Source organism: Leptidea sinapis, chromosome 5 (assembly GCF_905404315.1).
Source record: "Leptidea sinapis chromosome 5, ilLepSina1.1, whole genome shotgun sequence".
Classification (NCBI taxonomy): domain Eukaryota; kingdom Metazoa; phylum Arthropoda; class Insecta; order Lepidoptera; family Pieridae; genus Leptidea; species Leptidea sinapis.
In genome coordinates, this window is record NC_066269.1 from 3,504,541 (window position 1) to 3,530,553 (window position 26,013).

At 35.5% G+C, this 26,013-nt stretch overlaps 2 protein-coding genes across 2 annotated transcripts; one reads left to right on the top strand and one right to left on the bottom strand.

Moving 5' to 3' along the window:
* Positions 1 to 3,063: 3,063 nt before the first annotated feature.
* LOC126964742 (uncharacterized) lies at positions 3,064 to 17,220 on the bottom strand. The gene is made up of 8 exons (XM_050808016.1): positions 16,986 to 17,220; positions 16,522 to 16,830; positions 16,270 to 16,434; positions 12,384 to 12,472; positions 10,595 to 10,714; positions 6,967 to 7,068; positions 5,629 to 5,698; positions 3,064 to 4,027 (listed from the first exon to the last, which is right to left on the bottom strand). The coding sequence occupies exons 1-8, from the start codon at positions 17,106 to 17,108 to the stop codon at positions 3,851 to 3,853; spliced, it is 1,155 nt and encodes a 384-aa protein (XP_050663973.1). The 5' UTR covers positions 17,109 to 17,220; the 3' UTR covers positions 3,064 to 3,850.
* Positions 17,221 to 21,217: 3,997 nt separating this feature from the next.
* LOC126964477 (iron-sulfur protein NUBPL) lies at positions 21,218 to 25,898 on the top strand. Its single transcript, XM_050807606.1, has 5 exons — positions 21,218 to 21,465; positions 21,567 to 21,738; positions 22,074 to 22,239; positions 23,670 to 23,854; positions 25,202 to 25,898. Exons 1-5 carry the CDS (start codon positions 21,418 to 21,420, stop codon positions 25,570 to 25,572), a joined length of 942 nt encoding a protein of 313 aa, XP_050663563.1. The 5' UTR covers positions 21,218 to 21,417; the 3' UTR covers positions 25,573 to 25,898.
* Positions 25,899 to 26,013: the final 115 nt, after the last annotated feature.

The following is a 26,013-nucleotide window of genomic DNA, read 5'->3' on the forward strand; positions in this document are numbered from 1 at the left end:
GAGTCAAAAATAGTATCCCCCCCACATCCAGTAGTAGCAGGTGTTCCACAGGGCTCCATCATCTCACCGAGGGCATTTTTACTCTATATGAGAGACATCCCAAAACCTCCGAACACGGTCCTCGCCCTGTACGCTGATGACACAGCTTATCTGTGCAGCAGTAAGAACATCAAATCTATAGTCTCCCACCTTAATACAGCCCTACATTGTGTAAGCAACTACTTCTCTAAGTGGAAGCTTAAAATCAATGACACAAAGACCGAGGCGGTTCTTTTCTCATACAAGACTTCCCGTAAACTCAATATCTCTTTAAAGCCACATATTAATAACCACCCGGTCGAATGGCAGTCACAGGCTAAATACCTAGGACTTATCCTCGACCGGAAACTTTCCTTCACGCCTCATATTAATTACGCCCGCTCTAAGGCACTCACTGCCTTGAGCCTGTTGAGACCCATTTTCTATAGGAATTCCACTCTCTCAACTAGTAACAAGCGTCTACTATACCAGTCCTACATACGCCCGGTCATGACATACGCAAGTCCGGTATGGATTAACACAAATCAAAACAATTATCGTAAACTACAAACTGTGCAAAATAGATCCCTTAAAACCATCTACCGGACCCACCCGCGTACAAATCTTAAACGACTTCATATAAAGAAAAACATCCCAACATTAGAACAACACATACAAGAGATATCTCATAGCTTCTACAGAGGGCTACGCCGACTGAAGGACGGAATAAACCCCGCCCTCCGTTCGATTGTAGTCGTAAGTCACTCACAGAGTACTGCCTCAGCATAAAACGTTATAAACATGCATTACCACATCACAACTGGTTAGAGCTCACAGAACACTAGCGTATACATACACACAGAGTTCTAGCTAGGTCTGAATAAATGTAAAACCAATATATTGTAAATTGGTTTAGTTATAAGAATTAAATAACGGCGAAAACTGGCCTCCTATTCCCTCTCCCTCCTTCCCCTTCCCAAGACCCCCCCCCCTCCCCACACCCCTCTTATATTTATATATTGTATGTATACATATCTATGTATTTATTTACCTTAGTTTTTAAGTTAGTTTTAAGTTCTAGTCATTAGTCTTAAGTTAGGTTAAGTGATAGGTTACGATTAATATTACGTTATATCAATAGCAAATAGCCAGGTTTTCCCAGTTTCCTGGATTTCCCCCCCACAAACCTCATGTATTAGTTTTTAAGCATAATAAAGTTTTATCCCTCAATACGTAGATAGGGTTGTAGAAATAAGTTTTCTGATACCTACATATATAAGGCTTAATTGTAAATTGCTTTAATAAGTAGATTTAAGTAATTTTGTATATATATTTTAATACCAAATATAGAAATTTTGAATTTTTTTTTTTAATAATTCATATCTTCCACATATTCCTCACAGTCAAGCAGTTGTTTTATTTAATCGCCAAACCCGCAGTCTCTAAAAACTCTCCAGAAAAATCATGACAGACACTGTAAGGCCCCAGCCCCCAGTCCCTACTTGTGTTGGTCACGGTAGCAGCCACATAAGCGACGGGGCAGGGTGTGCAATAGAATCCCTGGGTTCGGCAACGCTACCACAAACGAAGACCATTGGCCAAGAAGTTGAAGGAACTGGAGGAAGTTTTGAGCAAATTACGATGGGATGTCGTGGGGTTATAGATCCGAAGACAGGGTGATGACTCGATAATCCTATATTCGCGACACCTGCTCTTTATCCGGGAGGGTGACCAACTCCCAGGGCGGTGTCGGATTCCTCGTGCACATGACTCTCGTCAGCTATGTAATTGAGGTGGGGAGCGTGTCGAATAGTACCTAATATTCAGAATTACTGAACGTTATATGCTAAACGTGATTCAGGTTTACGCTCCGAATTCAATTACAGTTATTATTGATGGAATAATGCTATACCTGTGAAATATAATGCCAACTTTCTAGGCTCACACTAAACATTGTAGGCTGTACTGCCAAACCTGTGCTAAATCTTAACCTCAGTACGTTGTCTTTAGGTTGAATTGTCTGTGGTATACAGGATGTAATCGTTAAGAGTGACCGGACCATTATTCCGTAACTATTACAGATATCAAAAAACTTTAAACTGATATCGATTGTACGTTACCTTATAAGTAAAATGGCATCAATCCCTCTATAAAATCAAACGAGAAGTACCTATCCAAAATTTACACACCAATACATTTAGCATGTAGTAGAATAAGTTAAAATAAGGAAACTAAAACTTATACACTTCTCGTTTGATTTTTATAAAGTTTTTGATGTCATTTTATTGATTTAGTAACGTACTTTTGATATCAGTTTAAATATTTATTATATCTGTAATAGTTAGGGAATAATCGCCTCGTCAAACTTGACGATTACACTCTGTATATGCATGAAGCAGCCCTAGAACGTTAACTAATATGGAAACGAAAACGAGTAACAACAACGAGAAAATAATAAAATACATCTAACATGAAAACAAGAATATCTATAATATTTTATTTCAGAGCACTGTCGGCAACCCTAAAGTACGTATTTGCTAGATCGGATAATTTAAAATAGCATTACCTCTGCGAGCGAAGTGTATGCTTTTTTATAGGATTTATGTCACATCGTAATCAACAAGACTATGTTCATTGCATTTGTATACCTCTTGCATGTAAAGCAGGTCGACCTGTCATAGTTAATAAGTCATTGTATTTGTTAGATGCAATTACTAACTAGGACAGTAATCACGACAACCAACGAACAATCATGTTCACGACGCACCCTAACACAAACAATCAATTCAACCTCTAAAGCTGGAAGCATCCAATATACGATAATTTACTTTAATTATTATACTAATTAAATTTTTAAAACAAAACTTATGAACGATGCGAGCCTTGAATCCGCGACCTCTCAAATTCTGTGCGAGCGCTCTTTCCACTGAGCCTGAAAGTGAGGGTTATCACTTTAAAAAAAAAAAAAAAACTTTAATTATGTTAGCAATGCGTTAATGTGCATATGCATCTTAATAGTTCAGGGGATAAAATGAAACACTTAAATTATTTATTAAGGATATTTTATCACATAAGTTAACATTTATAAACTACAATATATTAAAATAATAATTAAAGAAGCACATTTATATATGATACCCAATTCATCACATATTATTATAATCATAAAATCTGGTAGTCATGATGTCGGTACTTAGCATAATACTGCCATGGGGTTGCCAATTAAATTTTATCCACACTGCTTAGGTGATAGGTGAAACTGGGCCTTAATATTACACATTTTATTAATTAACCTATCTTCATACATATAATTCTTCTGTATGTGTGTTGACAGAGAACTCCTCCTAAACGGCTGGAGCGATTTGAATGTTTTTTTTTGTGTGTGTTCAAGTGGATTCGAGGGTGGTTTAGATTCACAATTGAAGTCCCTCCTAAACGGCTGGACCGATTTTGATGAATTTTTGTGTGTTCCAGTGAATTTGAGAATCGTTTGGATTCTCAATTCAGTCCATATATAATACTCCTGCTCTGTTAGTGAACTCCTCCTAGCAACTGCACTGATTTTTCAAACTTAAGACATGTTTACAGGACAACGTCTGTCGGGTTCGCTAGTATATTATATACAAACAGGCCTAGCCATATATCAAGCTAAAAACTCTATTGAAATAAAAACCCATCTTTCCAGACTGAACACCATTTCAATGGAGCATTTTATACAATTGCGTTATTCCTTTCATCTCATAAAATAATGCAGTATTTTTTTGTCGTAAATACGTAATATTAAGGCCCAATTAATGAAAGTTCTACAATATCGTTTTCTAAAATGTTTATGTTATTCTAATGTCTTGAAAGGAATTGGGGTGATATCTTCGGTGTCGGACGAGGTGGTGAAATATGGCGTGACGTCAGACAAATAGTTTCGCGGCAGAAGTCCAATTAATAGCGCTAGTTTCGCGGCAATGGGCGCCTTTTCTTCGTCGTCTATGATCGTGTCTTGATCTGGCATCACCTGGAGAATGAGTAATAATAATAATATATTATTACGTTTGAGACTTACGGTACGCAGACGTGGTCTCTTAATATGGGCCTGATGAGAAAGCTCATAGTCGCTCAGAGGGCAATGGAGTGGGCTATGCTCGGAGATTTCCTGCGAGATCGAATCAAAAATAAGGAGATCCGCAAGAGAACCAAAGTCATCGACATTGCGCGAAATATTGCGATACTGAAGTGGCAGCTGGCGGGGCACAAAAGTCCTGGAATCGCGACCACGTACCGGAAGACGCAGTGTTGGTAGGCCCCCCGACTAGATGGATCAACGATCGGGTCAAGATCGCCGGAATACGTTGGATGGAGGCAGCGCAGGACTGGTCGTCGTGGAGATCTTTGGAGGAGGCCTTTGTCCAGCAGTGGACGTATTCCAGCTGATGGTGACATTTGAGTAACTTGCGACTACATATTCATGTTTAAATAAATCATGATTTCCACTTTTCTGTTATAATGAACATTCTGTTATTTAGTTGAGTTCTAAAGACAGGCTTCGTCATGCTCACATGTCACTGCTTGTGGCGACACCGTGTCGGGTCGTTCCCTTCCCTAAAAATATGGTCGAAGGAGGCGTTACGAGACCCAGGACGTTAAAAAGTAATTTAGTGTTTCAAAGAATCTATATCATCGATATAACCTCCTTATAGGTTTGTTCCCTTATTCTACAGTCATCCTAAAGTGTTAAATAAACTATTACATAAAGTAATTCTCAAATTGCACGCTCACAAAACCATCACATGTTTCGTTCATCACCGAGGCGCATGCGCGATTGTTTGGAGTACCGAGTGTCTACCGAACTCGAGCCACATAGGCATAACTTGCGTTCCGGGCGATTGTATGAAGATAGAATACTGTTAGATAACTATAGTACTATAACCATATTAGGCCGCGCCTACTGAGTGTCCAACCTATATGCTAAACGTAATTTAATAATCTTTATCTACACCCATGCTTTAAATCCTCTATTAAAGATTGTAAAACAGCTAGCTTGGATGATGTAATGGTTACTAGGACTGGCTTTTTTAATGTTAGCAGTAAGCTAACTGTTTCAGAATCTTTTATAGATGATTCATATTACGGGTGTAGATAAAGTCTTGTATGCAACTGTTGATAATTAAAACACTCATGTGATACTATTATCATAAACCCACATTCGTGTTTTAATACCCCTTGTTACACAACAGTTGCATAAATATCTAATATTGCATCTAATTTATTCAACCACAACTTATATTGGAAGTCATATATTTACACAATAAGGTTTACCTCTTAGATAATTTACACGTCAATTTGTTGTCACAGTTGTCTAACAGCAAGAGACTATCTCTTGCTGTTAGACAACTGATGAAAACTGTTCAGGTTTAATACTTCAGTAAAGTTACGTCTTAAAGTCGCCATTCGCCATGACACTGTGTCAAGAGTGTGTGCATTGCTCAAAACAGAGGCATAATTCTAAACTCAATTTTTTCGACGTTTTCACAGCTGTCATAGTCTATCTAGACATAAACGATCTAAGGTTTACCTAAATCGTGTTTAATGTATTTTATTAATCAATAAAATAATTACCTTATCAGCTATGTGTTTTTGTATCAAACCATCAGAACCAACATAAAACGTCGAAAACCCATCGTACCACCTGAAACATAACAAAAAATTTGCAATATTGGATGATGGCAATGTTATGGCATGTGGATATAAAACTAGTACACTCATGAAATTATGAGTTATATATACAGGGTGTCCCAAAGTTATGGGACATGAAGGGAAAGTACCTTAAATATCGAAGATAGGCTATTTTACTGAAAGAAGACTTTATATTATTTTTAAAAGTAAGTAATTCTGCATTCAAAGATTTTCTAAAAATTAATTGCCTCGTCTGGGAATCGAACCGACTTAAATGTAAAAAAAAAACACCCCTATTCTTATGATGCCAATCGAAAGATTGGCCAAAAACTAATAACTCTTCTTAAGTAACATGGTATTTTAAATGAAAGGAACAACGTAAAATGAATATTTTCCTACTTGGATTGGTACGAATTGGTATCGATATTTAAGGTACTTTCCCTTCATGTCACATAACTTTGGGACACCCTGTATATAATATGTATTTTGTATACTGTCGTTTTAGTGATACTTTGCCTTTGTTACCTTTCAATAGTTTTAAATTTATTGTAAGTTTTAAAATTATCAATTACAAAAAAAACACACAAAAAAATGTTTTCCCTTTTAAAGATAATATTATTTTAGATGACATAGGAAATCTGGTGGTATTGAAAATAGTTATTCTAGGATATTTATTCCGTGCAAGCACTCTGCAAATGTTGGAAAATCTATTTTTACACCTAATTCACACAATAAAAATTAGTTTATTTGTAATATTAACAAAAAATTATTTCAAATAAAAATTTTAACCAATGAGAACTTTAAATTCTGATCATATCATTCAACAGGCCTGTGAAATTACCACTACAATGATTCAAAAGCAGCCAGTGTTCGTTATTTGCATATATTTTTACATTTTTTTTATGAAAATAAGGGACGAGACGAGTAGGACGTTCAGCTGATGGTAAATGATACGCCCTGCCCATTACAATACAGTGCCGTTCAGGATTCTAGAAAAACCTCAAAAATTCTGAGCGGCACAACAATAATTGCGCTCGTCACCCTCAGGTATAAGATGTTAAAACTTATTTGCGCAGTAATTTCACTAGTTACCACGCCCTTTAGACCGAAACACAATGTTTACACATTATTATTTCACGGCAGATATAGGCGCCGTTGTGGTACCCATAATCTAGCCGGCATCCTGTGCAAAGGAGCCTCCCACCTGAGCCACATGCATGTTCTATGTCAGTATAATGTTATGTGACAGTTCAATACATTAATATATGAGTCAATACGCACATCTCTTGATCCTGGAACGCCTCCTTCAGATTCCAAAGTTTATATTTCCAAAACATGAAGAACACCTTCAACCCTGATAGCCCTCGGATGCGCCATCTCATTCTGCAATACAACAAGTTCATAAAGTGATTGCATATTACAAAATCAGAAAGTAACGACAATAATTAAAGTGAACTATTGAAAAAAATGAATTTATTTATTTTATTAATAAAGCCCCTTATAGCGCCTACCCTGATCACGCTAACCCCCTCCCAACTGTCGTGTGCCTCCAAGGTTATTAGAATAACCCATACCCCCTCGCCTGTACGCTCCCCTCTGACCACGGGGACCGTTTTCAGTTTCGTAATAAGTGATCATACGCGACTGAGCCGCGAGAAGTGAGGACTTGTTTAAACATAAGTTTCTTTACGCTAATATAGTGTTTGTGTCATACACGGTTTTTAACTTTTTGAAACCCTATATCCTACCCTTACACGGTGACTTAAATTTAAGTATTTAAATCAACATATACATAGGATCTTAGAGTTACTATACACACCTATACCTACTATACTAGATAATTACTTATTACCACCAGAACATACCCCAATTTTAAACTCGTTCAGTGAGCAAGTAAACAAGTCAATCCTATGTGAAAGTCCGTTTAAATTTCGTAATGCGATGTAAATGGCGTGTTTCAGATAAGATTGGCTCTCGCTCGCGGAATTACGAGCAGCTGCTGTCGACTTCGGCCCGGTATCCACCAAAAAGAAGAGGAGAGGAGACGCGAGGAGATAAACCGCGAAGCTGTCAGGTTATTTCCACCACAGCAGATAGATGTGAGCTGTGTTTATAGCAACGTTTTCGTGTGTGCGATTCGCGAGAAGGCAGCTGGGAAAAGAGCCGCGGATCGCACACATTCGACGCGGCACAAAATTCTATAGACAAATGAGACATCTCCTCTCCTCTCCGCTTGATCCATTTCCACCGAAGCTAAGCGGGGAGGAGATGTGGAAATAAATAAATCTGATTGGTTATCAAAATACATCTCCTCTCCTCTCCGCTTTGGTTGATACCGAGCCTTCACATTGAAACGCGTGCATCCGGTACCCACATGAAATGTGAAACTATGAATTGAGCTAAAATATTCGCGCAGTACGTTTTTATGGACACAAACAAGGGTGATAGTTCAGATGATAGGAAGTAAGCACCCATACAAAAAGCTATTATTGCAAGAGCAAAAACTAAATTAAGTACTTTGATTGTAATGAGGATGGGTATCTTAGGGCCGATTTTTCAATCCTCATTTAAACAACTAGATAAGAGAAATTCGACGGATAGCGCAATTTCGAATTTTTCAACAGGCAGATAGAAGTTATCGAACGAATTAAGACTATATCGGGTGATTATATTTATCGGCCCCTTTGGGAGCCGGTTAAGAGCTATCGGTGGGATAATTAGGACGTGTTTTTAAGTTTTTTAGGCTATATTTGTAGATAAGTCTTTCTCTAGTTATAAGTGTATTATCTATGATCATGTCAAAAGATATAATAACTATCATCTTTTGACGACTACACACGTAATTTATGTTATAACTATCTAATATAGTAGAAATTATAATATAATGGATATTTTTGAGACAATTGACGACTTCGCGATTGAAGAAGAAATCCATTTCCTCAATAACAACGAAAACAATTTTAAATTGAAATAAACTGAACAAATAAATGAGTGAATTAGAGGTTTGTTTTTATTAGTTGTTGTGATAAATGTCTAATGTCAAACAAGCATCCTTTGACCTTTCTCTGTCTTATGCGTTAAATATATGAATATATGTCCATCTCGCTTGCACGTATGAAGTGTGAAGTTGCTTCGACAATACCACAGACAACTATTATTTAGATAAAAAGCGATTGAAAAATTCAAAACTTTTTATCGTTAGATAAACAGTAAGTTAATTTTATTCTCTCGATAGTTATCTGGTGATTTATCTGAGGATTGAAAAATCGGCCCTTAATGGATATATTTTATGTTTATTATATTACTCTACTCTACTTTTATATTTTTTATTATAAACACGATGTAGCGAGTGCGAAAGTACGTTAATGCGTGTATCCACATCACTACGTGATACAACTTTTCTTTTAACATTTATAAATTTATTAAACTTTGAGTTTTCTTGGTTAAAGGATACAGATATAAATATTTGAATATTATAATTATTTTGTTCAGACATTACTGCGACGATAGCTTGCACGGAAAAAAATCTAGAAAGTTCATAATAGCAGTGTTAGGAATTTATGTCCTAACGTTTGCTGAGAACTTTCCGTTTAGCAAATCGCGCTACTGCCTCGTTTGTTATCATTCTAAGTTGCTAAAATAATCCTTCCATATTTTTATAGAATTAATATCTCTTTTTTATTGTTTTTTAACATTTGTATTGTTATTTTTAGCTTTTATTCATATAATGTTAATTGTTCATGACTATTGTATTTGTAAAAAAATTGGTGGCAGTATTCGCAAATAATCGCCTTGAAACATAAGATGAATCATAAAAGCGTAGCCGGCCTTTACGGGTGTACACGTTTATCAAAGTTAAAAAGACTCCCACGTTTCACTCTAAAATTTACGCTCAGGTGAGTGTGAGTGGGTTTAAATCAGGGGCATAGCTACCGCCGTATAAATTATACGGGGCTCACTGGCTACGGGGAGAAGCAAAAAGTAATAAATACTTTAGCTGCTTGGAGAAAAAAAGGCAAGGAGAGTGTATATTTAATTTGAATTGTTTGTAAAAATTTTGGAAAAAGTGAGAGATTATGATGAATTAATATTTCTTTTAACTTTATGCATTTTTTTTGTGAGAAACCTTTACCCTTATGTTATGTTATACGGGGTCCCGTCAAGGCACGCTACGCCACTGGTTTACATATGCGGGACCCTTTTGTGCGGGGCCCGTAGGAATTGCTACGTGGTTAATCCGGCACTGCATAATTCTGAGCGGCATCGAAATTCCACTCGTCACTTTGACACAGAATTTAAGTCTTATTAGACCAGAGACAATTAGACAGCAAGGCACATCAGTAGCTTGGCGGCCGAACACAGCTCCGCTGTGGTGCTCATCTAGCCAGTATCTTATGCATCAGTGGGAGGCTACTTTGCACAGGATGCCGACTACATTATGGCTACCACAGCGGCGCCTTTTCCTGCCGTGAAGCAGTTATGCTTACCAGTAACTAGTGAAATTACAGGTCCAATCAGACTTAACATCTTATATCTCAAGGTGACGAGCGCAGTTGTAGTGTCGCACAAAATTTTAGGGTTTTTCAAGAATCCCGAACAGCACTGCATTTTAATGGACAGGGCCTATCAATTACAATCTGCTGAACTTCCTGCTCGTCTTATCCGTGATTATCATTAAAGAAAGTTATTTACATGCAGCAAAAATAGATTGCATACAACTTTCGATAAAAACCTGTATGCTGTGCCCGGTGACAAAACAGGGTGCATATTTTACGAAGTAATTTTTGATGTTATGATATATTATTGACAAAATCATATAAAAACATTATTTTATTTATTATATACAGAACAACGTCTGTCGTGACCCGACAGACGTTGTTAAGTAGTTAAAAAATAAACTCAAACTCACCTAATCGAGGAGTCCTCAGGGTGTGCGGTAATTTTCAAAACCTCCAGCTTGACATATGCATATTTCAAGTGCCCCACTGTACGTAAGAGTGCCACTTGCTTCACATAGTGTATTAAACCTCTAAAAATACAACGTTACAGTGAGAGTACAACAGGTCATATTCAGCGGTGGGTTTACACAAGAGGCAGTTGGGGCAAGTGCCCAAGGCGGCGAATTTTTTAGGGCGGAAAAATTTTGAAAGCGAAAAAGATTTTTTTAGTCTTATCAAGATTGCTCAGCGTTCAGATTGCGAAGATTTAATCGACCAATTTGCAATTCAAAAAGTCAGACGTGTTTGCCTGTGAAAAAATTTATGTAATATAATTATTAGTCACCCAAATTTATAATTCTTAGAAAAAAAAAATTATTCATGTTTTTAGAATATATAACGTATAAAAATATCTGCAATAAATTAGTTATTTTAGTTTTGAAAAATAAAATATATAATCTATAAGTTAAAGTAAAATTCCAGTATTGGGCGGATTTTTTTCCGGTGCCCAGGGGCGGCATTAAGTTTAAATCCGGCCCCGGTCATATTCCAAAACAAGATTATACCGGCGTGTAGTAGCGGCCTAGTACCGCTATGTTTCGACTTTCGCATAGGTTAGTGTCGAGGACCACCAGAAAATGAAATCCCGGCAACGCTCCTGTGATTCCTCTGGTGTTGCAAGAGAATGTGGCCGGCAGTGATCACGTTTGACCAGGTGACCTGTACGCTCGTTTGTCCTCCTTTTTATAAAAAAAACAACACCACCTTACCCTCAACAAAGAAAAATAATACACAAACGAAAAGGCAGGGATTTAAGGTACAGATTACGCACGAGTTGAATGCAGAGTTCAGGAATGCGATAGTGATGTGACCTAATTGAAATTGATCACGATAATCATGAGTGTGTCGATAAATTTAAACAAAGCTTTTACACTAGATCAAAATAATTATTTATTTTTATTTAATCAATAAAACCTAATAATTAAATCTCAAACTTTTGTCCTGCCATTCTTCAACACAAATGTGTAAAACATTTATCAGGACAAACAAGCGTACGGGTCACCTGGTGTTAAGTGATCACCGCCGCCCACATTCTCTTGCAACACCAGAGGAATCACAGGAGCGTTGCCAACCTTTAAGGAAGGTGTACGGGTTTTTTCTGAAGGTATTGGTATCGTGCCGGAAACACCGCACAAGGAAGTTAATTCGGTGTTTGTGGAACGTTGTGAACATTGTGGTACGGAACCTGATGGACTCAAATCAGTCATTAGTAAAATCAAATAATTAACTATTTGAATAGTACACCTATTTCAGCTTGATACCAGAGGCACTGAAACTGAATAATTAGAAACTAAAGTGAATTCAAACACGAACCACCACCAGTGGGAGGCTCCTTTGCACAGGATACCGGCTAGATTATGGGTACCACAATGGAGCCTATTACTGCTGTGAAGCAGTAATGCGTAAGCAGTGTTTCGGTCTGAAGGGCGCCGTAGCTAGTGAAATTACTGGGCAAATGAGACTCAAATGAACATCATATGTCTCAAGGTGACAAGCGCAATTGTAGTGCCAATGAAATTTTGGGTTTTACAAGAATCCTGAGCGGCACTGCATTGAAATGGGCAGGGCGTACCAATTACCATAAGCTGAACGTCCTGTTCATCTCGTTTATTTATTTTCATATTTAATTTCATAAAAAAAAAATGAATAATTGATATAAATTTGTGCACTAAACTATTTAAAATTAAAACCTCTACTTACACAGTCGTTTTTCCTCTAATATTATTAACAAACACTAAATTTGGATGATATATTGAGTAGTCTAAGGTTTTGTAAAACAGTTCCGGCATCTGAAAATATAATATATTAAATTATAACTTTATATATAATAGTAAACATTGTACCAATTTGCTTGTTTGACTGTAACTGTAAAGTAGATCCTGTAGATGAAGCCACAACCTGAGAGTTGAACAAAGCATACAAGATTTTATGACGTCACTTGAATGGTTAGCTCAATTGGTTAGAGCACTGGCACAGAATGCCAGAGGTCGTGGGTTCAAGGCGGGCATCATTCATAAAATTTTGTTTTTCAAATTTTATTTGTGTATTATTCCTAGAAGTGAGGGTTATCACTTTCAAAACATAACAAATTGTTTCTTAAAGTTTAATTATGTGTTATTATATTTTAAACTACATTGTCCATCTATATATATAAAAATGAATTGCTGTTCGTTAGTCTCGCTAAAACTCGAGAACGGCTGGACCAATTTGGCTAATTTTGGTCTTGAATTATTTGTGGAAGTCCAGAGAAGGTTTTAATAAATATGAAAACACTCGAAATTAAATAAAAATAACAATTTTCACTTTCCTTTGATGTGTCAGAAATCAAATAAAAATAATAGTTTAAAATGAATAACTAATTAGAATTTTTAATTATATCTAACTTTCTAAGGCGGTAAAAAATAAACTTCCTCAAAACACTTAAAAAAAGGATTCCTTTTGTTTGTTTTATGTTTATTTTATACAAAATTTTAGGTCTTTTATTTATCGACTAGCTGACCCGGCAAACATTGTTTTGCCATATAAAGTATAAATATCCGGACGACCGAGCCTTGCTCGGATTTTTAAGAATGTACAAAACTTGAACAAAAAAAAAACTAATAGGACTTCTGGATTCGAACCGGGGTCGTCTGCTTTCCGGATCACCCAATTTCCCATCTGAGCTATTATACGTCTTGTGTATATTGGCGAAATTTACCTTTGTATTCTAATGTTTTTGTACCTGTCTCTCATTAAAACACGGATAAAACTACTTTTTTTAAATTGAAACCTATCTAGATCGATTTATTGCCCTCGAAATCCCCTGTACACAAAATTTTATGAAAATCGTTGGAACCGTTTCGGAGATTCAGATTATATATATACAAGAATTGCTCGTTTAAAGATATAAGATTCACGCGATAGTTTTATAAGTAATAAAATATTGCCTATATTATAGCCTGTACATCATTTTGTTCTATTGTCAATAGTTTTTGCAGCGCACGCAAAAATAGGTTTTCGATTTTACACCTTGTGTTACAAAATAGCAATATTATTACGGATCCCTAATTTTGAAAAAAAAACATAGCAACATATAAATGGACTACCCAACACTGAAAGAATCATTCAAATCGGACCAGTAGTACCAGAGATTAGCGCGTTCAAACAAACAAACAAACACTGCAGCTTTATATATTCGTATAGATTGAGTGTGCATAGTGTTATACAACAGGGACAATATCTTACTGTGCTGGGTACCTTAATGCATAATTAATGCACAAAAACAAACAACTGAACATTTATCGCAAATTATAACCATGGATGAAACAAGACTTCTCCATTATGATCCAGAAAAAATATATGAGTCTTTGATCATCTCCAACCTCAGAAATTTAAGGCAAATCATCAGACTGGTAAGGTCATGGGCTCTCTTTTCTAGACTACTAAAGAGATGGTCATAATTGAACATTTTGCACATGGAGCTACTGTTAGAGGCTTCTTTTATGCAGAACAAATGAAAATTACACGACAACACACACATTACAAAATTAAATTAGATAAAATAAATCTTTACCGCAACATACATATTCTCAATTTTAATTGAACACCTGCATACAAAAAAAGGACTACTCAGTAACAATTTAAGAGACCCAGCACACATTGCAAATAGCAAATTTATATTATAAGATAATTTATTGGGTACCATATTAGTTACATAGTTATAAATAATATTTGTTGGATAGAATACATTGGTACAAAGTAACTTTAATTTTACAAGTATTCTGGCCTCACACTAGGATTCCTTGTGTTGTGAGGTCCAGTCTCTTCCCCTAGATTAATACAAAATAAAAATAAAAGGTATTCGCGTGTGTGTATGTGTGCTAAGTAAGAAAAGAAAATTGATTAGCAATATATTTCAATGACTGCCATTGTGTGCTCATACAATTCACAATTTTACTTATACACTAGGCAAACTTGATTTGCAACCCTTGGCCCTTACCCAATACCTGGCAGAATTGCTTTAATAATACACTTTCTACTATTTAATATGGGAGGATATTCAACAGTAACCTTCACATCAAGGCTAAAAAGCTTCTATCAAAATATTTAATGCAACTATCCTATATGGAAACTGAAGGTCTTCTAAAGGTACAAATCCTAACAAATACGCAAATACACAATATTCACACTTTTATAAGAACTTTTAATTAAGACTACTGGACATCAATTTCTTGAATTTATTGAACTTGTTACAATATTGTTGACAAACTTCACAAATAAACTGACAGTTTTAATATCCATAGCGTAAATTTAATAATAAAAATAACAAATCTTATAACTATATTTACAATACTATGACTACATTTAAGACTTGTGTAATTATTACTTTAATTTCATTTCATTATTTGATTAGTTAACTTTTAATAATCTGTTAGTTGCCACAAGCGGCTTGTATATTTTTATTTTCTGTATATTGTTGTTAAATCTATCTCCCCCACAAGACTGGAAAAACTTAGTGTGAAGGTCAGCATAAAATGTTACTGTGTACATGTAAAGAGGTAAATAAATGATTGTTTATTTCTTTTGTATACTGTACTTAACAATCATATTAAAACTAAAACTATGAAAGTTTAAGGAAGCATACAACTATATAAAGAATTACAATAAACTTAAATTATATTTACAATATTATTATACACAAAGATAATAATATATAGTATGCAATACACAAACTTGATTCAAATGTGATTCACTGTTGCTAAGTCAACTAGCCACAATATTTTGGCAGGTATGAGATGTTATACATGCCAAAATATGTTTCACCACAAACAAACAGAACTTCCTGATCATATACAACATAAAACTTTACAATATACAAAAGTACATGGTGAATAACTATTGTTTAGTTAACAAGACATAATATATTTAATTTTTCAAAGACATATTATATTACACATATATATATTTTCCCCACCAACTTGAAAGTTTATGCCACCAGTAGGAGGCCCCTTTGCACAGGATGCTGGCTAGATATGAATAATGTAGCTAGTGAAATTACTGGGCAAATGAGACTTAATATCTTGTCTCAAGGTGACGAGCACAATTGTAGCGCCATTAGGAGTTATTGGGTTTTTCAAGAATCCATAGTGGCACTGCATTGTAATGGACATGGTGTGTCAATTACCACTACCCTAAAAAAATCTCCCAATCCAAAAACATCCACCAAGTACCTACTTATGATCTGTTTCTTCACTAATAATGATATATTTACTTTATTTTATATTAACAACATATACATAAAAAAAATTTTAAAAACAAAATTTTATGAACAATGCGGGATTCGAACCCACTACCTCCGGCGTTCCGTGCCAGTGCTCTAACCAACTGAGCTAACCTTTCGAGTACCGCCTCGCTATAAAATTCTGTTTGCTTTGTTCAACTCTTAGGTTGTTGCTTATATACATACACATTAGATATACAGTGTGATGTACTTATGGTATATAAACCTGTTAGTTTACCAAATAAAATAAAATGTAAAAATTGGTATGTTTGTAATTGGTGTAGTGTATGACTTGTCAACTGAAGAAAAAAAATTTTAAGCACTTACATTTGTGGAGAGTACATGAAATACTTTCATAAGTTGCTCTTCACTGGGTCTACCCTCATTATCATTAGGATTACTGTTAGATGAAACCAAGGATGGTGCTGCAGAATGTTGACAGTTTGCTATGGCATCACGCTCATAATCAGATAAACAAGTTGGTTCTATTGACTAAAACACAAAACAAACAATTGAAAGCACATCTCAGATATATTATAATAGGTATATTTAGTATAAATAATTTAAATAAACACATACCACATTATTGTACTTGGTGAAGTCAATATCATTCATGTGTATTGGAGGTAAAAATTTGAAACTGTAAGGAGGACTCTGCTCCACATAATCATCAGAAGTCAGTGCTAAGGATTTGATGCAAATCTCATCACATTCGTATTTGTTATTTGAAATGACATTTGTACCTTTCTCACCATCAAGGTAGGTTATTTTTAAATTTTCATTTTGTAAATTTAATAAAGCTACTTCTCGCACATCTACATCATGCCTATTCTCTGCTGTGCATCTTTGGGCTGGTCTGCAACTGGATATACGTCGTTTATTCAGGAACTGTAAGAATTCAAGATGATTGTAACAGAAAAGAATAGGCGTATAAAATATTGGACAATTGAATAATTATTTAAATATCTTATAGTAAACAAAGGCTACCTGAATATTACATAAACAATCAAAATTTAAATGAAGATTTAAAAATTCTTACTTACATCGTCGGAAAAGTGCGATCTTACTGGAATTTTCCAAGAAAAGCGGCTTGAATGATTCTTCGTGGTAACTATGCCATTCAAAGGTAAGATTTTAAAAGAACACGTTCGCAAGCAAATAGCCATGCTTAAAATTATATTTAAAATTCAATGTCGATGGAAATTCGAAGTATTTTCGAATTGCGACAAAAAGTAAAAACACACCTCACCGCACATGATATAACATTTGACAGGTATGAACTTTGAGGTAGTTCACTGTTCTGTCATCTGGGAGTATAAAAATATAAGTGTCAACAGTGAATATTGACTTGTGATAACTGATAAGTAGGTATGTGACGCTCACACTATCACGACTCCAGCTGTAATAGAAGTAGAAGAAGAATCAATGTAAAACCTCCGTCACACAGCGTACCTATAGTCATTCCTCACTGCAAGTGGTGGATTCAACAGACAATTCGCTGCCAGTCTGTGACACACATCGAGATCTACAAAAGAATTTCGACAGTCTTGAGCAAATTTAAATATCGATAAACAAATCGTTAGTTTATCGCACAGCGCGCACGTCTACAACAGTGTATTTGCTAAGGATGTGCAGAGTTAGAAAACCAAATGCTAATTATATATTAGTCGGAAACTACTTAAAGAAAAACTAAATTGTCAATCAGTGTCTTCGCAAAAATCTTAACATATATTTTGTTGTTGTTGTAACCATTATTCTAAAGGTGTATTTCTTTAAAATCATCCACAGGTAGAAAAAGTAGATATGGGTTCATAAAACCGATTGAAAACAGAAATCCGATTAGAAATTAGTAAACAGTTTAGGGCTTCCAATACTTCTAGAAAAACAGTAGATAACAGAAAATATTCTATGGGTAACGGAAGCAAAAACGGTTAAAATATGTTCGTTACTCGTCAGATTGTCTCGTACGTTAGCTCAAAGGTGTCAAAGCTAGCCATAAGAAAGCAAAAATTTCTTTAGCGTAAGTGCCTCCCTAATCACATAGTTTATTAAACTCCGCTTGGTATTCTCTTCCCACGATGGCCTAAGACTGTAATAGTTAGACTAAGGGTATGTTCAACTGCGAGCAGTGCACAGTGCTATCACTGTAGAAAAATTCGTGCCGTTATGGACTGCCAGTATACTGCCGCAGTACCCCAGGGAAATATATGACGTCATAAATCGCCGCCATATTCTACTGTGAGCTCTGGCGTTTTCGAGGTATGGTACTCGCAATACTTTGATCACGTGGTCAGTCAAAACCACTGGAGTGCCTGGCGTTTTATAAACAATACCCGCAATTTAATCCCAAATATTTTTAATTTGACAGTACTCCAACAATAGTTTTTCTTATAAACTAGAAAACTTTAACACTTATTTGGAATATCTAAATTCATTCACCACATTTTTACTTATTTACTTACTACATTTTTACTTATTTATTTTATTTTTACAACAATTAATATATTATAGCGCTATTTTATACCCACGCTCCCGCCCACCCGGCCGGCCGGAACCGCCGCAAACGCTGCGTCCCGCATTTTTTAAAACTGTAATATCTTCGAAAATATTCATTTAAGTCATTTAAAGGGCTATATAGATCTATATTAAATCAATAATAATTTTAAGGTATTTAATTAAATAAGGATTATTGCTGTATTAGAAAAATCGCTTCGAAATTTAGCCATTATATGTTGTAAAAAGTAAATGACAATAAAATGTTATTGTAGGATATCCGAGATAGAAATATACCATAGCGGAGTTTTCTGTAGACCTTTTCAATGTGTTCAATACTTAGTACATTATTTTGATAAATCTCGTAGGGTTCAGCCTGCGTTTCCAATGTAAGCGGATTTTTTTAATTATTTACGACATCACATTAGAAACCTCAAAAATAACAGTATTTCTCCACTATTTAATTAATGGTATTATACATATAAACCTTCCTCTTCAACCACTCTATCTATTTAAAAAAAACCGCATCAAAATCCGTTGCGTAGTTTTAAAGATTTAATTATATATAGGAATACAGGGACAGAGAAAGTGACTCTGTTTTATACATACTATGTAGCAGTCATTGGAAATAAGTTTTACATAGTAGTACTATTTACAGTATGGCGATTGGCAACGAAGTATAATCTGGCTAAGTTTGAAAGCGAACAGTTGTTTAAAACGTAGTAGATTTCGGCTATCTCCGTTTTTTACAAGATTATAGCCGTCATCTGTCAATCTATCAACGACTGCACGTTTCGCTAGGCTGGCTATTGTTGTTCGCACTTTGCTCACATTTATAGCAAGTCTATAGCGTTCACAGACTAATATTATGAAGCTTATTGCTTACAAATGATAGCGTTGTTTTACTCGAAAATACACACATCAAAAAAGTCTAAGCAACATCTACTAATTTAAGTTTTAGAATGGTTATTCACATTATAAGGTTGTATTTTATTTTTAAAATAATATTTTTAGGGTGTAAAAATAACAGCTGTTGTCTTTATAAGTTCTTATAATAACAGAAGTTAACAATATTAGAATATACTGCAGAAAGTAAGGTACATAAGCAACGAAACATTTTTTTAACAAAATGAAATTTCTAAAAAAAATTAATTTATTGTGAGAGAATCGAATAATTTAATACAAAGTATGGCCTCCTCTGCTATTCAGAACTTGTCAGCAACGATTATTCATTGAATTAAGGAGACTGTTTATGTCATCTTGCGGTATTCGCTCCCAATGGAATTGTAGCAAATCCTTCAGCTGTTTAGTTGTTGTCACTCCGTCCAAGTCCTTCAAAACACGTCTCTGGAGCATGTCCCATGCGTGCTCGTGCAGGCCAGGGCAATACCCGGACGTTCTCCGGTGCCAAGTATTGACTGGTTCGCCGAGCTGTATGTGAACGCGCATTGTCATGCATTTACGTAAAATTGGAGCCAAAGGTTTGTGCAAATGGATGGACATAAGGTCTGAGAATATCCTCAACGTAATTTTCAGCGTTCATGTTTCCATTTACAAAAACGAGCTCAGTTCGCCTGTTCTTCATAATACCCGCCCACACCATAACTGTTGGAGCCGCTGTATGGACGAACTTCCTGTATGCACCTGAGCCTTACAGTATTTCCGGGCCAACGGTACACTCGCACCCTTCTTCTATCAGGCCTAAACCCGAATCGCAACTCATCGGAAAAAATGCGTTCTCTACACCATTCATTTAGACGAGCGCGATTCCCGTGACGTATTGGTGGGCACCTAATTGGGCGTCGAGCTCGCAGGCCGTACTCATGCAGTCGATTTCGCACAGTTTGGGGACTTACATAAACACCACTTGAATTGTATTGAAAAGTACATGGCCACAGAATCAGAATTCTTCTGACAGTATGGCGGTACTAACAGCGCTGAAGGGTACCACCTTCAACTCAGCGCTAATACACGAGTGTCACCAACCCTGGTACAAGTTGCCTCTTATAACCGGGTAACTCTGCAATGGATCAAGGGACATAGCGGTTCGTTGGGAAATGATGCAGCGGATGAGATTGCAAGGCGGGCATCGGCAAATCTAGTGACTGGTCCATTGCCACTTATGCCGCTGCCCTTCAGCCAAATGCGCTCATGGATACGCTCTCTCACCAACGACCTACATAACACCCGATGGATGAATGTCTCAAGCTGTAGACAGTCGAAAGAGGCGATTGCAACATCGCTACAGCTCTGCATTTCAATTATTGCCGTTGAATGACGTCGCTCCATGACGTAAAGAATATCTAACACTTCAATTTTGTCGCTAACTTTATTTAAATGGTTGGTAAAATTATAAAATGAAGACTAAACGTAGCAATAAAAACGCCCTTAAATTCAAACAAATTCTCTTTCATTTAATTTTATGAAGAAAACAAAACATAATCGATTTTTTTTTACAACCAGCCAGTATGTCATCAATAACAAAAAAGTTTACATACCTATGCACTTTGAGTGAATAAAGACTTAGAAATTAATTAATAAAAATGGTAAATTTGTAATATCATGCATGTTGCATAGACTTTTTGATATGTGTAGTTTGACCACTGTGACCCAGGTTTAAGTAATACATATTATCATGCATAATATTTACTACTATTAGTATAACGGATCCACAGTCAAAACTACTATACCTTATGGCTTAGAATATTCAATATTCTATGCCTTATCATATGTTATTTGACAATTGACAGTTTCGAGTTACCAGATAACACGGTATGTAGGTATAGGTATCCTTATCAAGTTATCAATTATCACTAGCAGAATAGCACTTGCATAGTTGTGTTTACTATTTCCAATCTAATGCAATACACAGAATCCGCTAGGTAAAAGGTATTATAATTTATATGTCTATTTTATTAAACATTTCAAATAACGATTTGTGAACAAACTGCTGTTCAAACTCCGTTTAAGAACTGCTTCAAGATGCAAAGAAATTCCCGTGTTTTAAGATTGCTGTCCAACGTTAACACTGTAAGTACAAACAATATTATACTCAATTAATTACTCATATCATAATCATGTAAATAAAATTACTCAAAAACATGTTAAGATGTACTTTCATTTTATTTCAGAATCTAAGCGGCCTCTACACAATACGTCTTCAGCATGATAAAGCGCACCTTAATGAACACAGATCCAAGGTGATGGCTAAAGGGTTACCTGAGAAAAAACCTTTGCCTGGTGTTAAGAGTATTATTCTTGTTGCATCAGGAAAGGGTGGTGTAGGCAAGACTACAACTGCAGGTAGGCAGAAGTACAATAATATTCCTGTAATGTTAGTTCCTCTAGGTAGTCTTACTTTTAACTAAGTTATGTCTTACATTTGCATCTTGAGATCCTCTCACATAACTTAACATGTGCATAATAAAGTACATACAGTAGCTTATAATTAATTTACATGAAAACTATAGAATGGGATAGTATTATTTTCAGGTATGCCATTATTTGGAGTAATTTTTCGCTCAAAAAAACATTTTTTATATATTTTTTCTTTTTCATAGTTATATCTGTTAATATCCTGACATTTTGTGTATTTTCATTCACAAAATAATTATGAATATAATGAATTATTATTTCAGTCAATCTTGCATGTGCAATGAAGGTAATTGAGCCGGATAAGGAAATTGGTTTACTGGATGCTGATGTATTTGGACCCTCTGTGCCTCTCATGATGAATATAAGTGGAGAGCCCATGCTTAACGATGACAATTTAATAGAACCACTTCTCAATTATGGTGTCAAATGGTATGTTCTTAAATAATGGTATACACATTATAACACTAGAAATAAGGGATTGCTTGTAACTAATTCTAGTAGGCTTTATAAGATGGCAGCCTGGGACTAGATTATGATTATTTTATAGTGATAAAAATGACTGTACAATATTGTTTAATTTTTATTGAAAAGAGAGCAAAAAAAGAATGCTGGGAGAGTTTCTTGCGCCGCTTCTTCTCAATTTTGAGAAAATAAATGTCTTTTTTCATATATAGTTGGTGGTAGTGGTTGGTTTCTTTTTATGTAAGAGGCAGCAAACAAGCAAGAGCCTTATGTGATGGGAAATGTTGGGGCAACTGCTTATGAACTTCCGTAACAGGTGTTAAGAGACGCCATGCCAGCTGTTAAAGTGGAAGTATGCTTTTTTCTTATAGGTCTCTGGGTCATATTGGTTCTGGGAAACAGTCACAGGTAATTCATTCCACTAAGTGGCTGTGTGAGGCAAGAAATTTCTAGCAAAAAGCCTGGTTTTAGAATGCCTGACATCGAAGTGACTCATGTCTTAAGCTTTAAAAAAAACTGAAAAATAACTGATTCTAATTTATTACCCTTCCATTAGATTATACAATAGTATGGTAGCCACACATGCACATTTACCAACAAAATAAAATCCTACCAACATGTGATGATAAGGAGCTTTTATGGTTTGTAAATCAGTACAGTTGAGTGTAGCCATTTTTCACAGCAACCAATATAATCTATTGTGATAGCTACTGTTAACTATACTCACTTCTAAGATTGATTCTTTTCTTGAATCTTATAATATCTTGTGCAGTGAGATGCAATTCTCAAGCAAAGCCTTTTTGTTGAAGGCTTGGCTTAGAGTTTCGGAATGGGTGAAACCCGGAGTGTTGCTCCAGAGTTTATTACACTCTTGTGGACATATGATGTATGAAGAGATAATTTAACAAGATTACTTGAGAAACCACAGAATGATTCAATGCCCAAATTGATTGCTCTAAGCATTAATTCTTACAAGTTCATCAGCACTTTCATTGCCTTCAATTCCTGCATGTCGTGGGATCCATCAAAGGGTAACTCTTTATATGTACCAGAGTATTCTATATAGTCCTGCTGGCAGAGCCACCTGACTATTTGTGTAAAACATTTGCTGATGGTACCTTTATTCAGAATTATTTCCGCACATTCTATTATGGCATATACCTCCGACTAGAAAATGGACTCAACATTTCCCAAGTTAACAGATTTGCCAAATTTGGTACTCTACTATGTTATGCGTGTATTATACAATATATAAACATTCATCCTGAGTCTATGAAAAAAAAAACTGCATCAAAATCCATTCCATAGTTTTAAAGATCTAAGCATACATAGGGACATACTGCAGGAAGCGACTTTGTTTTATACAATGTAGTGATAATGTTTTTTCTGTATTGAAGTATGTCAATGGGCTTGCTCGTGTCTGGTGAAAATGCAGTGGTATGGAGAGGTCTAATGGTGATGCAAGCATTAGACAGACTTACAAGGCATGTGGCTTGGGGACCTCTGGATTGTCTGATTGTGGATACTCCTCCAGGAACTGGCGACACACATCTTTCACTAGCTCAAAACTTACCTATTGATGGTAAATATAAATATATATATTAAGTTACACTTCTTTTTGCGCGTTAGTTCGACACCCTGATGATAGCTGGTCAACTAAAGCATTGGTATCATACTTCAGCTACTTGTTGGCAAGCTTGGGCCTCTTCTAGCTCATATAACATGAACTCTACCGAACCACAAACCATGGACGGTAATTAAATTAAATTACAAATTATACAAGTTTTAAAATAATTATATTTAATTGCACATTATTTATATCAATTATGTGACATAATAATATTTTCATTGGTTGTATTTAATACCTTCTTTTTTACAATATTGTTCTTTCTACAAACGTAAAATAGCGCGAGGAAGTTTTTCTTTAATTTATGTGTGTACTTTTATATGTATAAAACTTGATTAATTTGAGTGGAATAGCTGGTTGTGGCGAATTATGTATAGACACCAGAAAGTTTATTTTTTATTATAATTAATATTTATCACACTTTTAAAACAATCCTGTTCAGCAGCTAAAGTTATGGTAACACCAGAAAAGTCTGGATGTCACCACACTATTTTTCTTACACTTGTACTGGTTGAAGATTGTGGGTTTTTTTTATGTCAATAAGGGACGAGACGAGCAGGACGTTCAGCTGATGATAATTAATTCTTGAAAATACCATAAATTCTGAGCGGCATTACAATTGCGTTCGTCACCTTGAGACATAAGATGTTCCGTCTCATTTGCCCAGTAATTTCACTTGCTACGGCGCCTTTCCGAAACACAGTAATGCTTACTCATTACTGCTTCACGGCAGAAATAGGCGCCGTTGTGGTATCCATAATCTAGCCGGCACCCTGTGCAGACGAGCCTCCTACTGGTGAAGTGACATGAGGCATACAGCATTAAAACCTACATAACCTTACAATGTACTACCGTATATAGACAAAATAGAAACGCAAAGTGAATGCGAGCGCTGCTTGGCATTTAGCTTCATAGTATTTTGAATATTCAACTAGCTAACGCACACATTGATAAATCAAAATTGATCTCGCATTGGAATTCTATGTCTATGGTTAAGATTTATTTTTTTGTACCATCCACCACCATTTTCTACACTAGTATTTTTTTTATTATAGATTGAATAGTATATTCTAAGTCTGGATTAGTAGATAGGTACTAGGTATATTTACCATAGAATGTATGATTGCAGGGTTCTATGTAAATAACGAGTTTTAACAAGAAGTAACATTTGGTCATTACTGTTATTCCATATAAAAAGACTAAATCAAAGATGACACCAATTTTTCATTGTGTAACTCAGAAGTGGATACATAACCACTTATCCATTAGATATTAACTTAAAGATTAATCAAATATTTCCAGGAGCATTAGTTGTCACTACTCCACAATCTGCAGCGCTACAAGTGACAAAACGAGGGGTGAACATGTTTGAAAAACTCAAAGTTCCCATCATAGGCCTGGTTGAGAACATGTCCCATGCAATATGCAATAAATGTGGAACAAGGAACTATATATTTGGAAATCAAACCAAACAAACCGCTGAACAAATGGGTTTAGAGATTATAGAGAGCTTCGAAGTTGATCCGAACATGTGTGAGAGCATTAACAGTGGCAAGCCAGCCATTTACGCGTTGCCCGATAGCATACATGCTGAGAAATACAGACAGTTAGCTAATAAAATCTTTAAATATATCTCGGAGAAGGATAAGAAAAAAGTGACTGCCACAAAGTAAAAAGGGATTAGTGAGTACGGTTCTATGTGGCGTTGATCAATTTCTTACTAGAAGAAAATGGTAGTGGGCCAATGATCTTTGTGATAAAGATGGGCATTTATTTTGTTTGCTCTCAATCTGATGTGTTACGAAGATTATAAACAAGATCTGATAATTTGCTAGAAATATAATACTTTGTTCGACAAGGCAGCTTTATTATGTGCAATATGTGGTGAATATTATAGTGCTAACTGGAGTAAACTTTGCGTAATTATCTATGAGTAGTACAATTTGAAGCTATTATAACTAGAATAATAAAGAACTAATAAATAACAAGGAGACCTAAATTAGTGATATCTGCTTTTTCTATCTTTCTTCCAGAATATTTCACTATGTGTTAGAAGATTACCGAACCTAGCCCAACAGGTAATTTTTGCAAGCTTTATTGAGAACACTATTTGC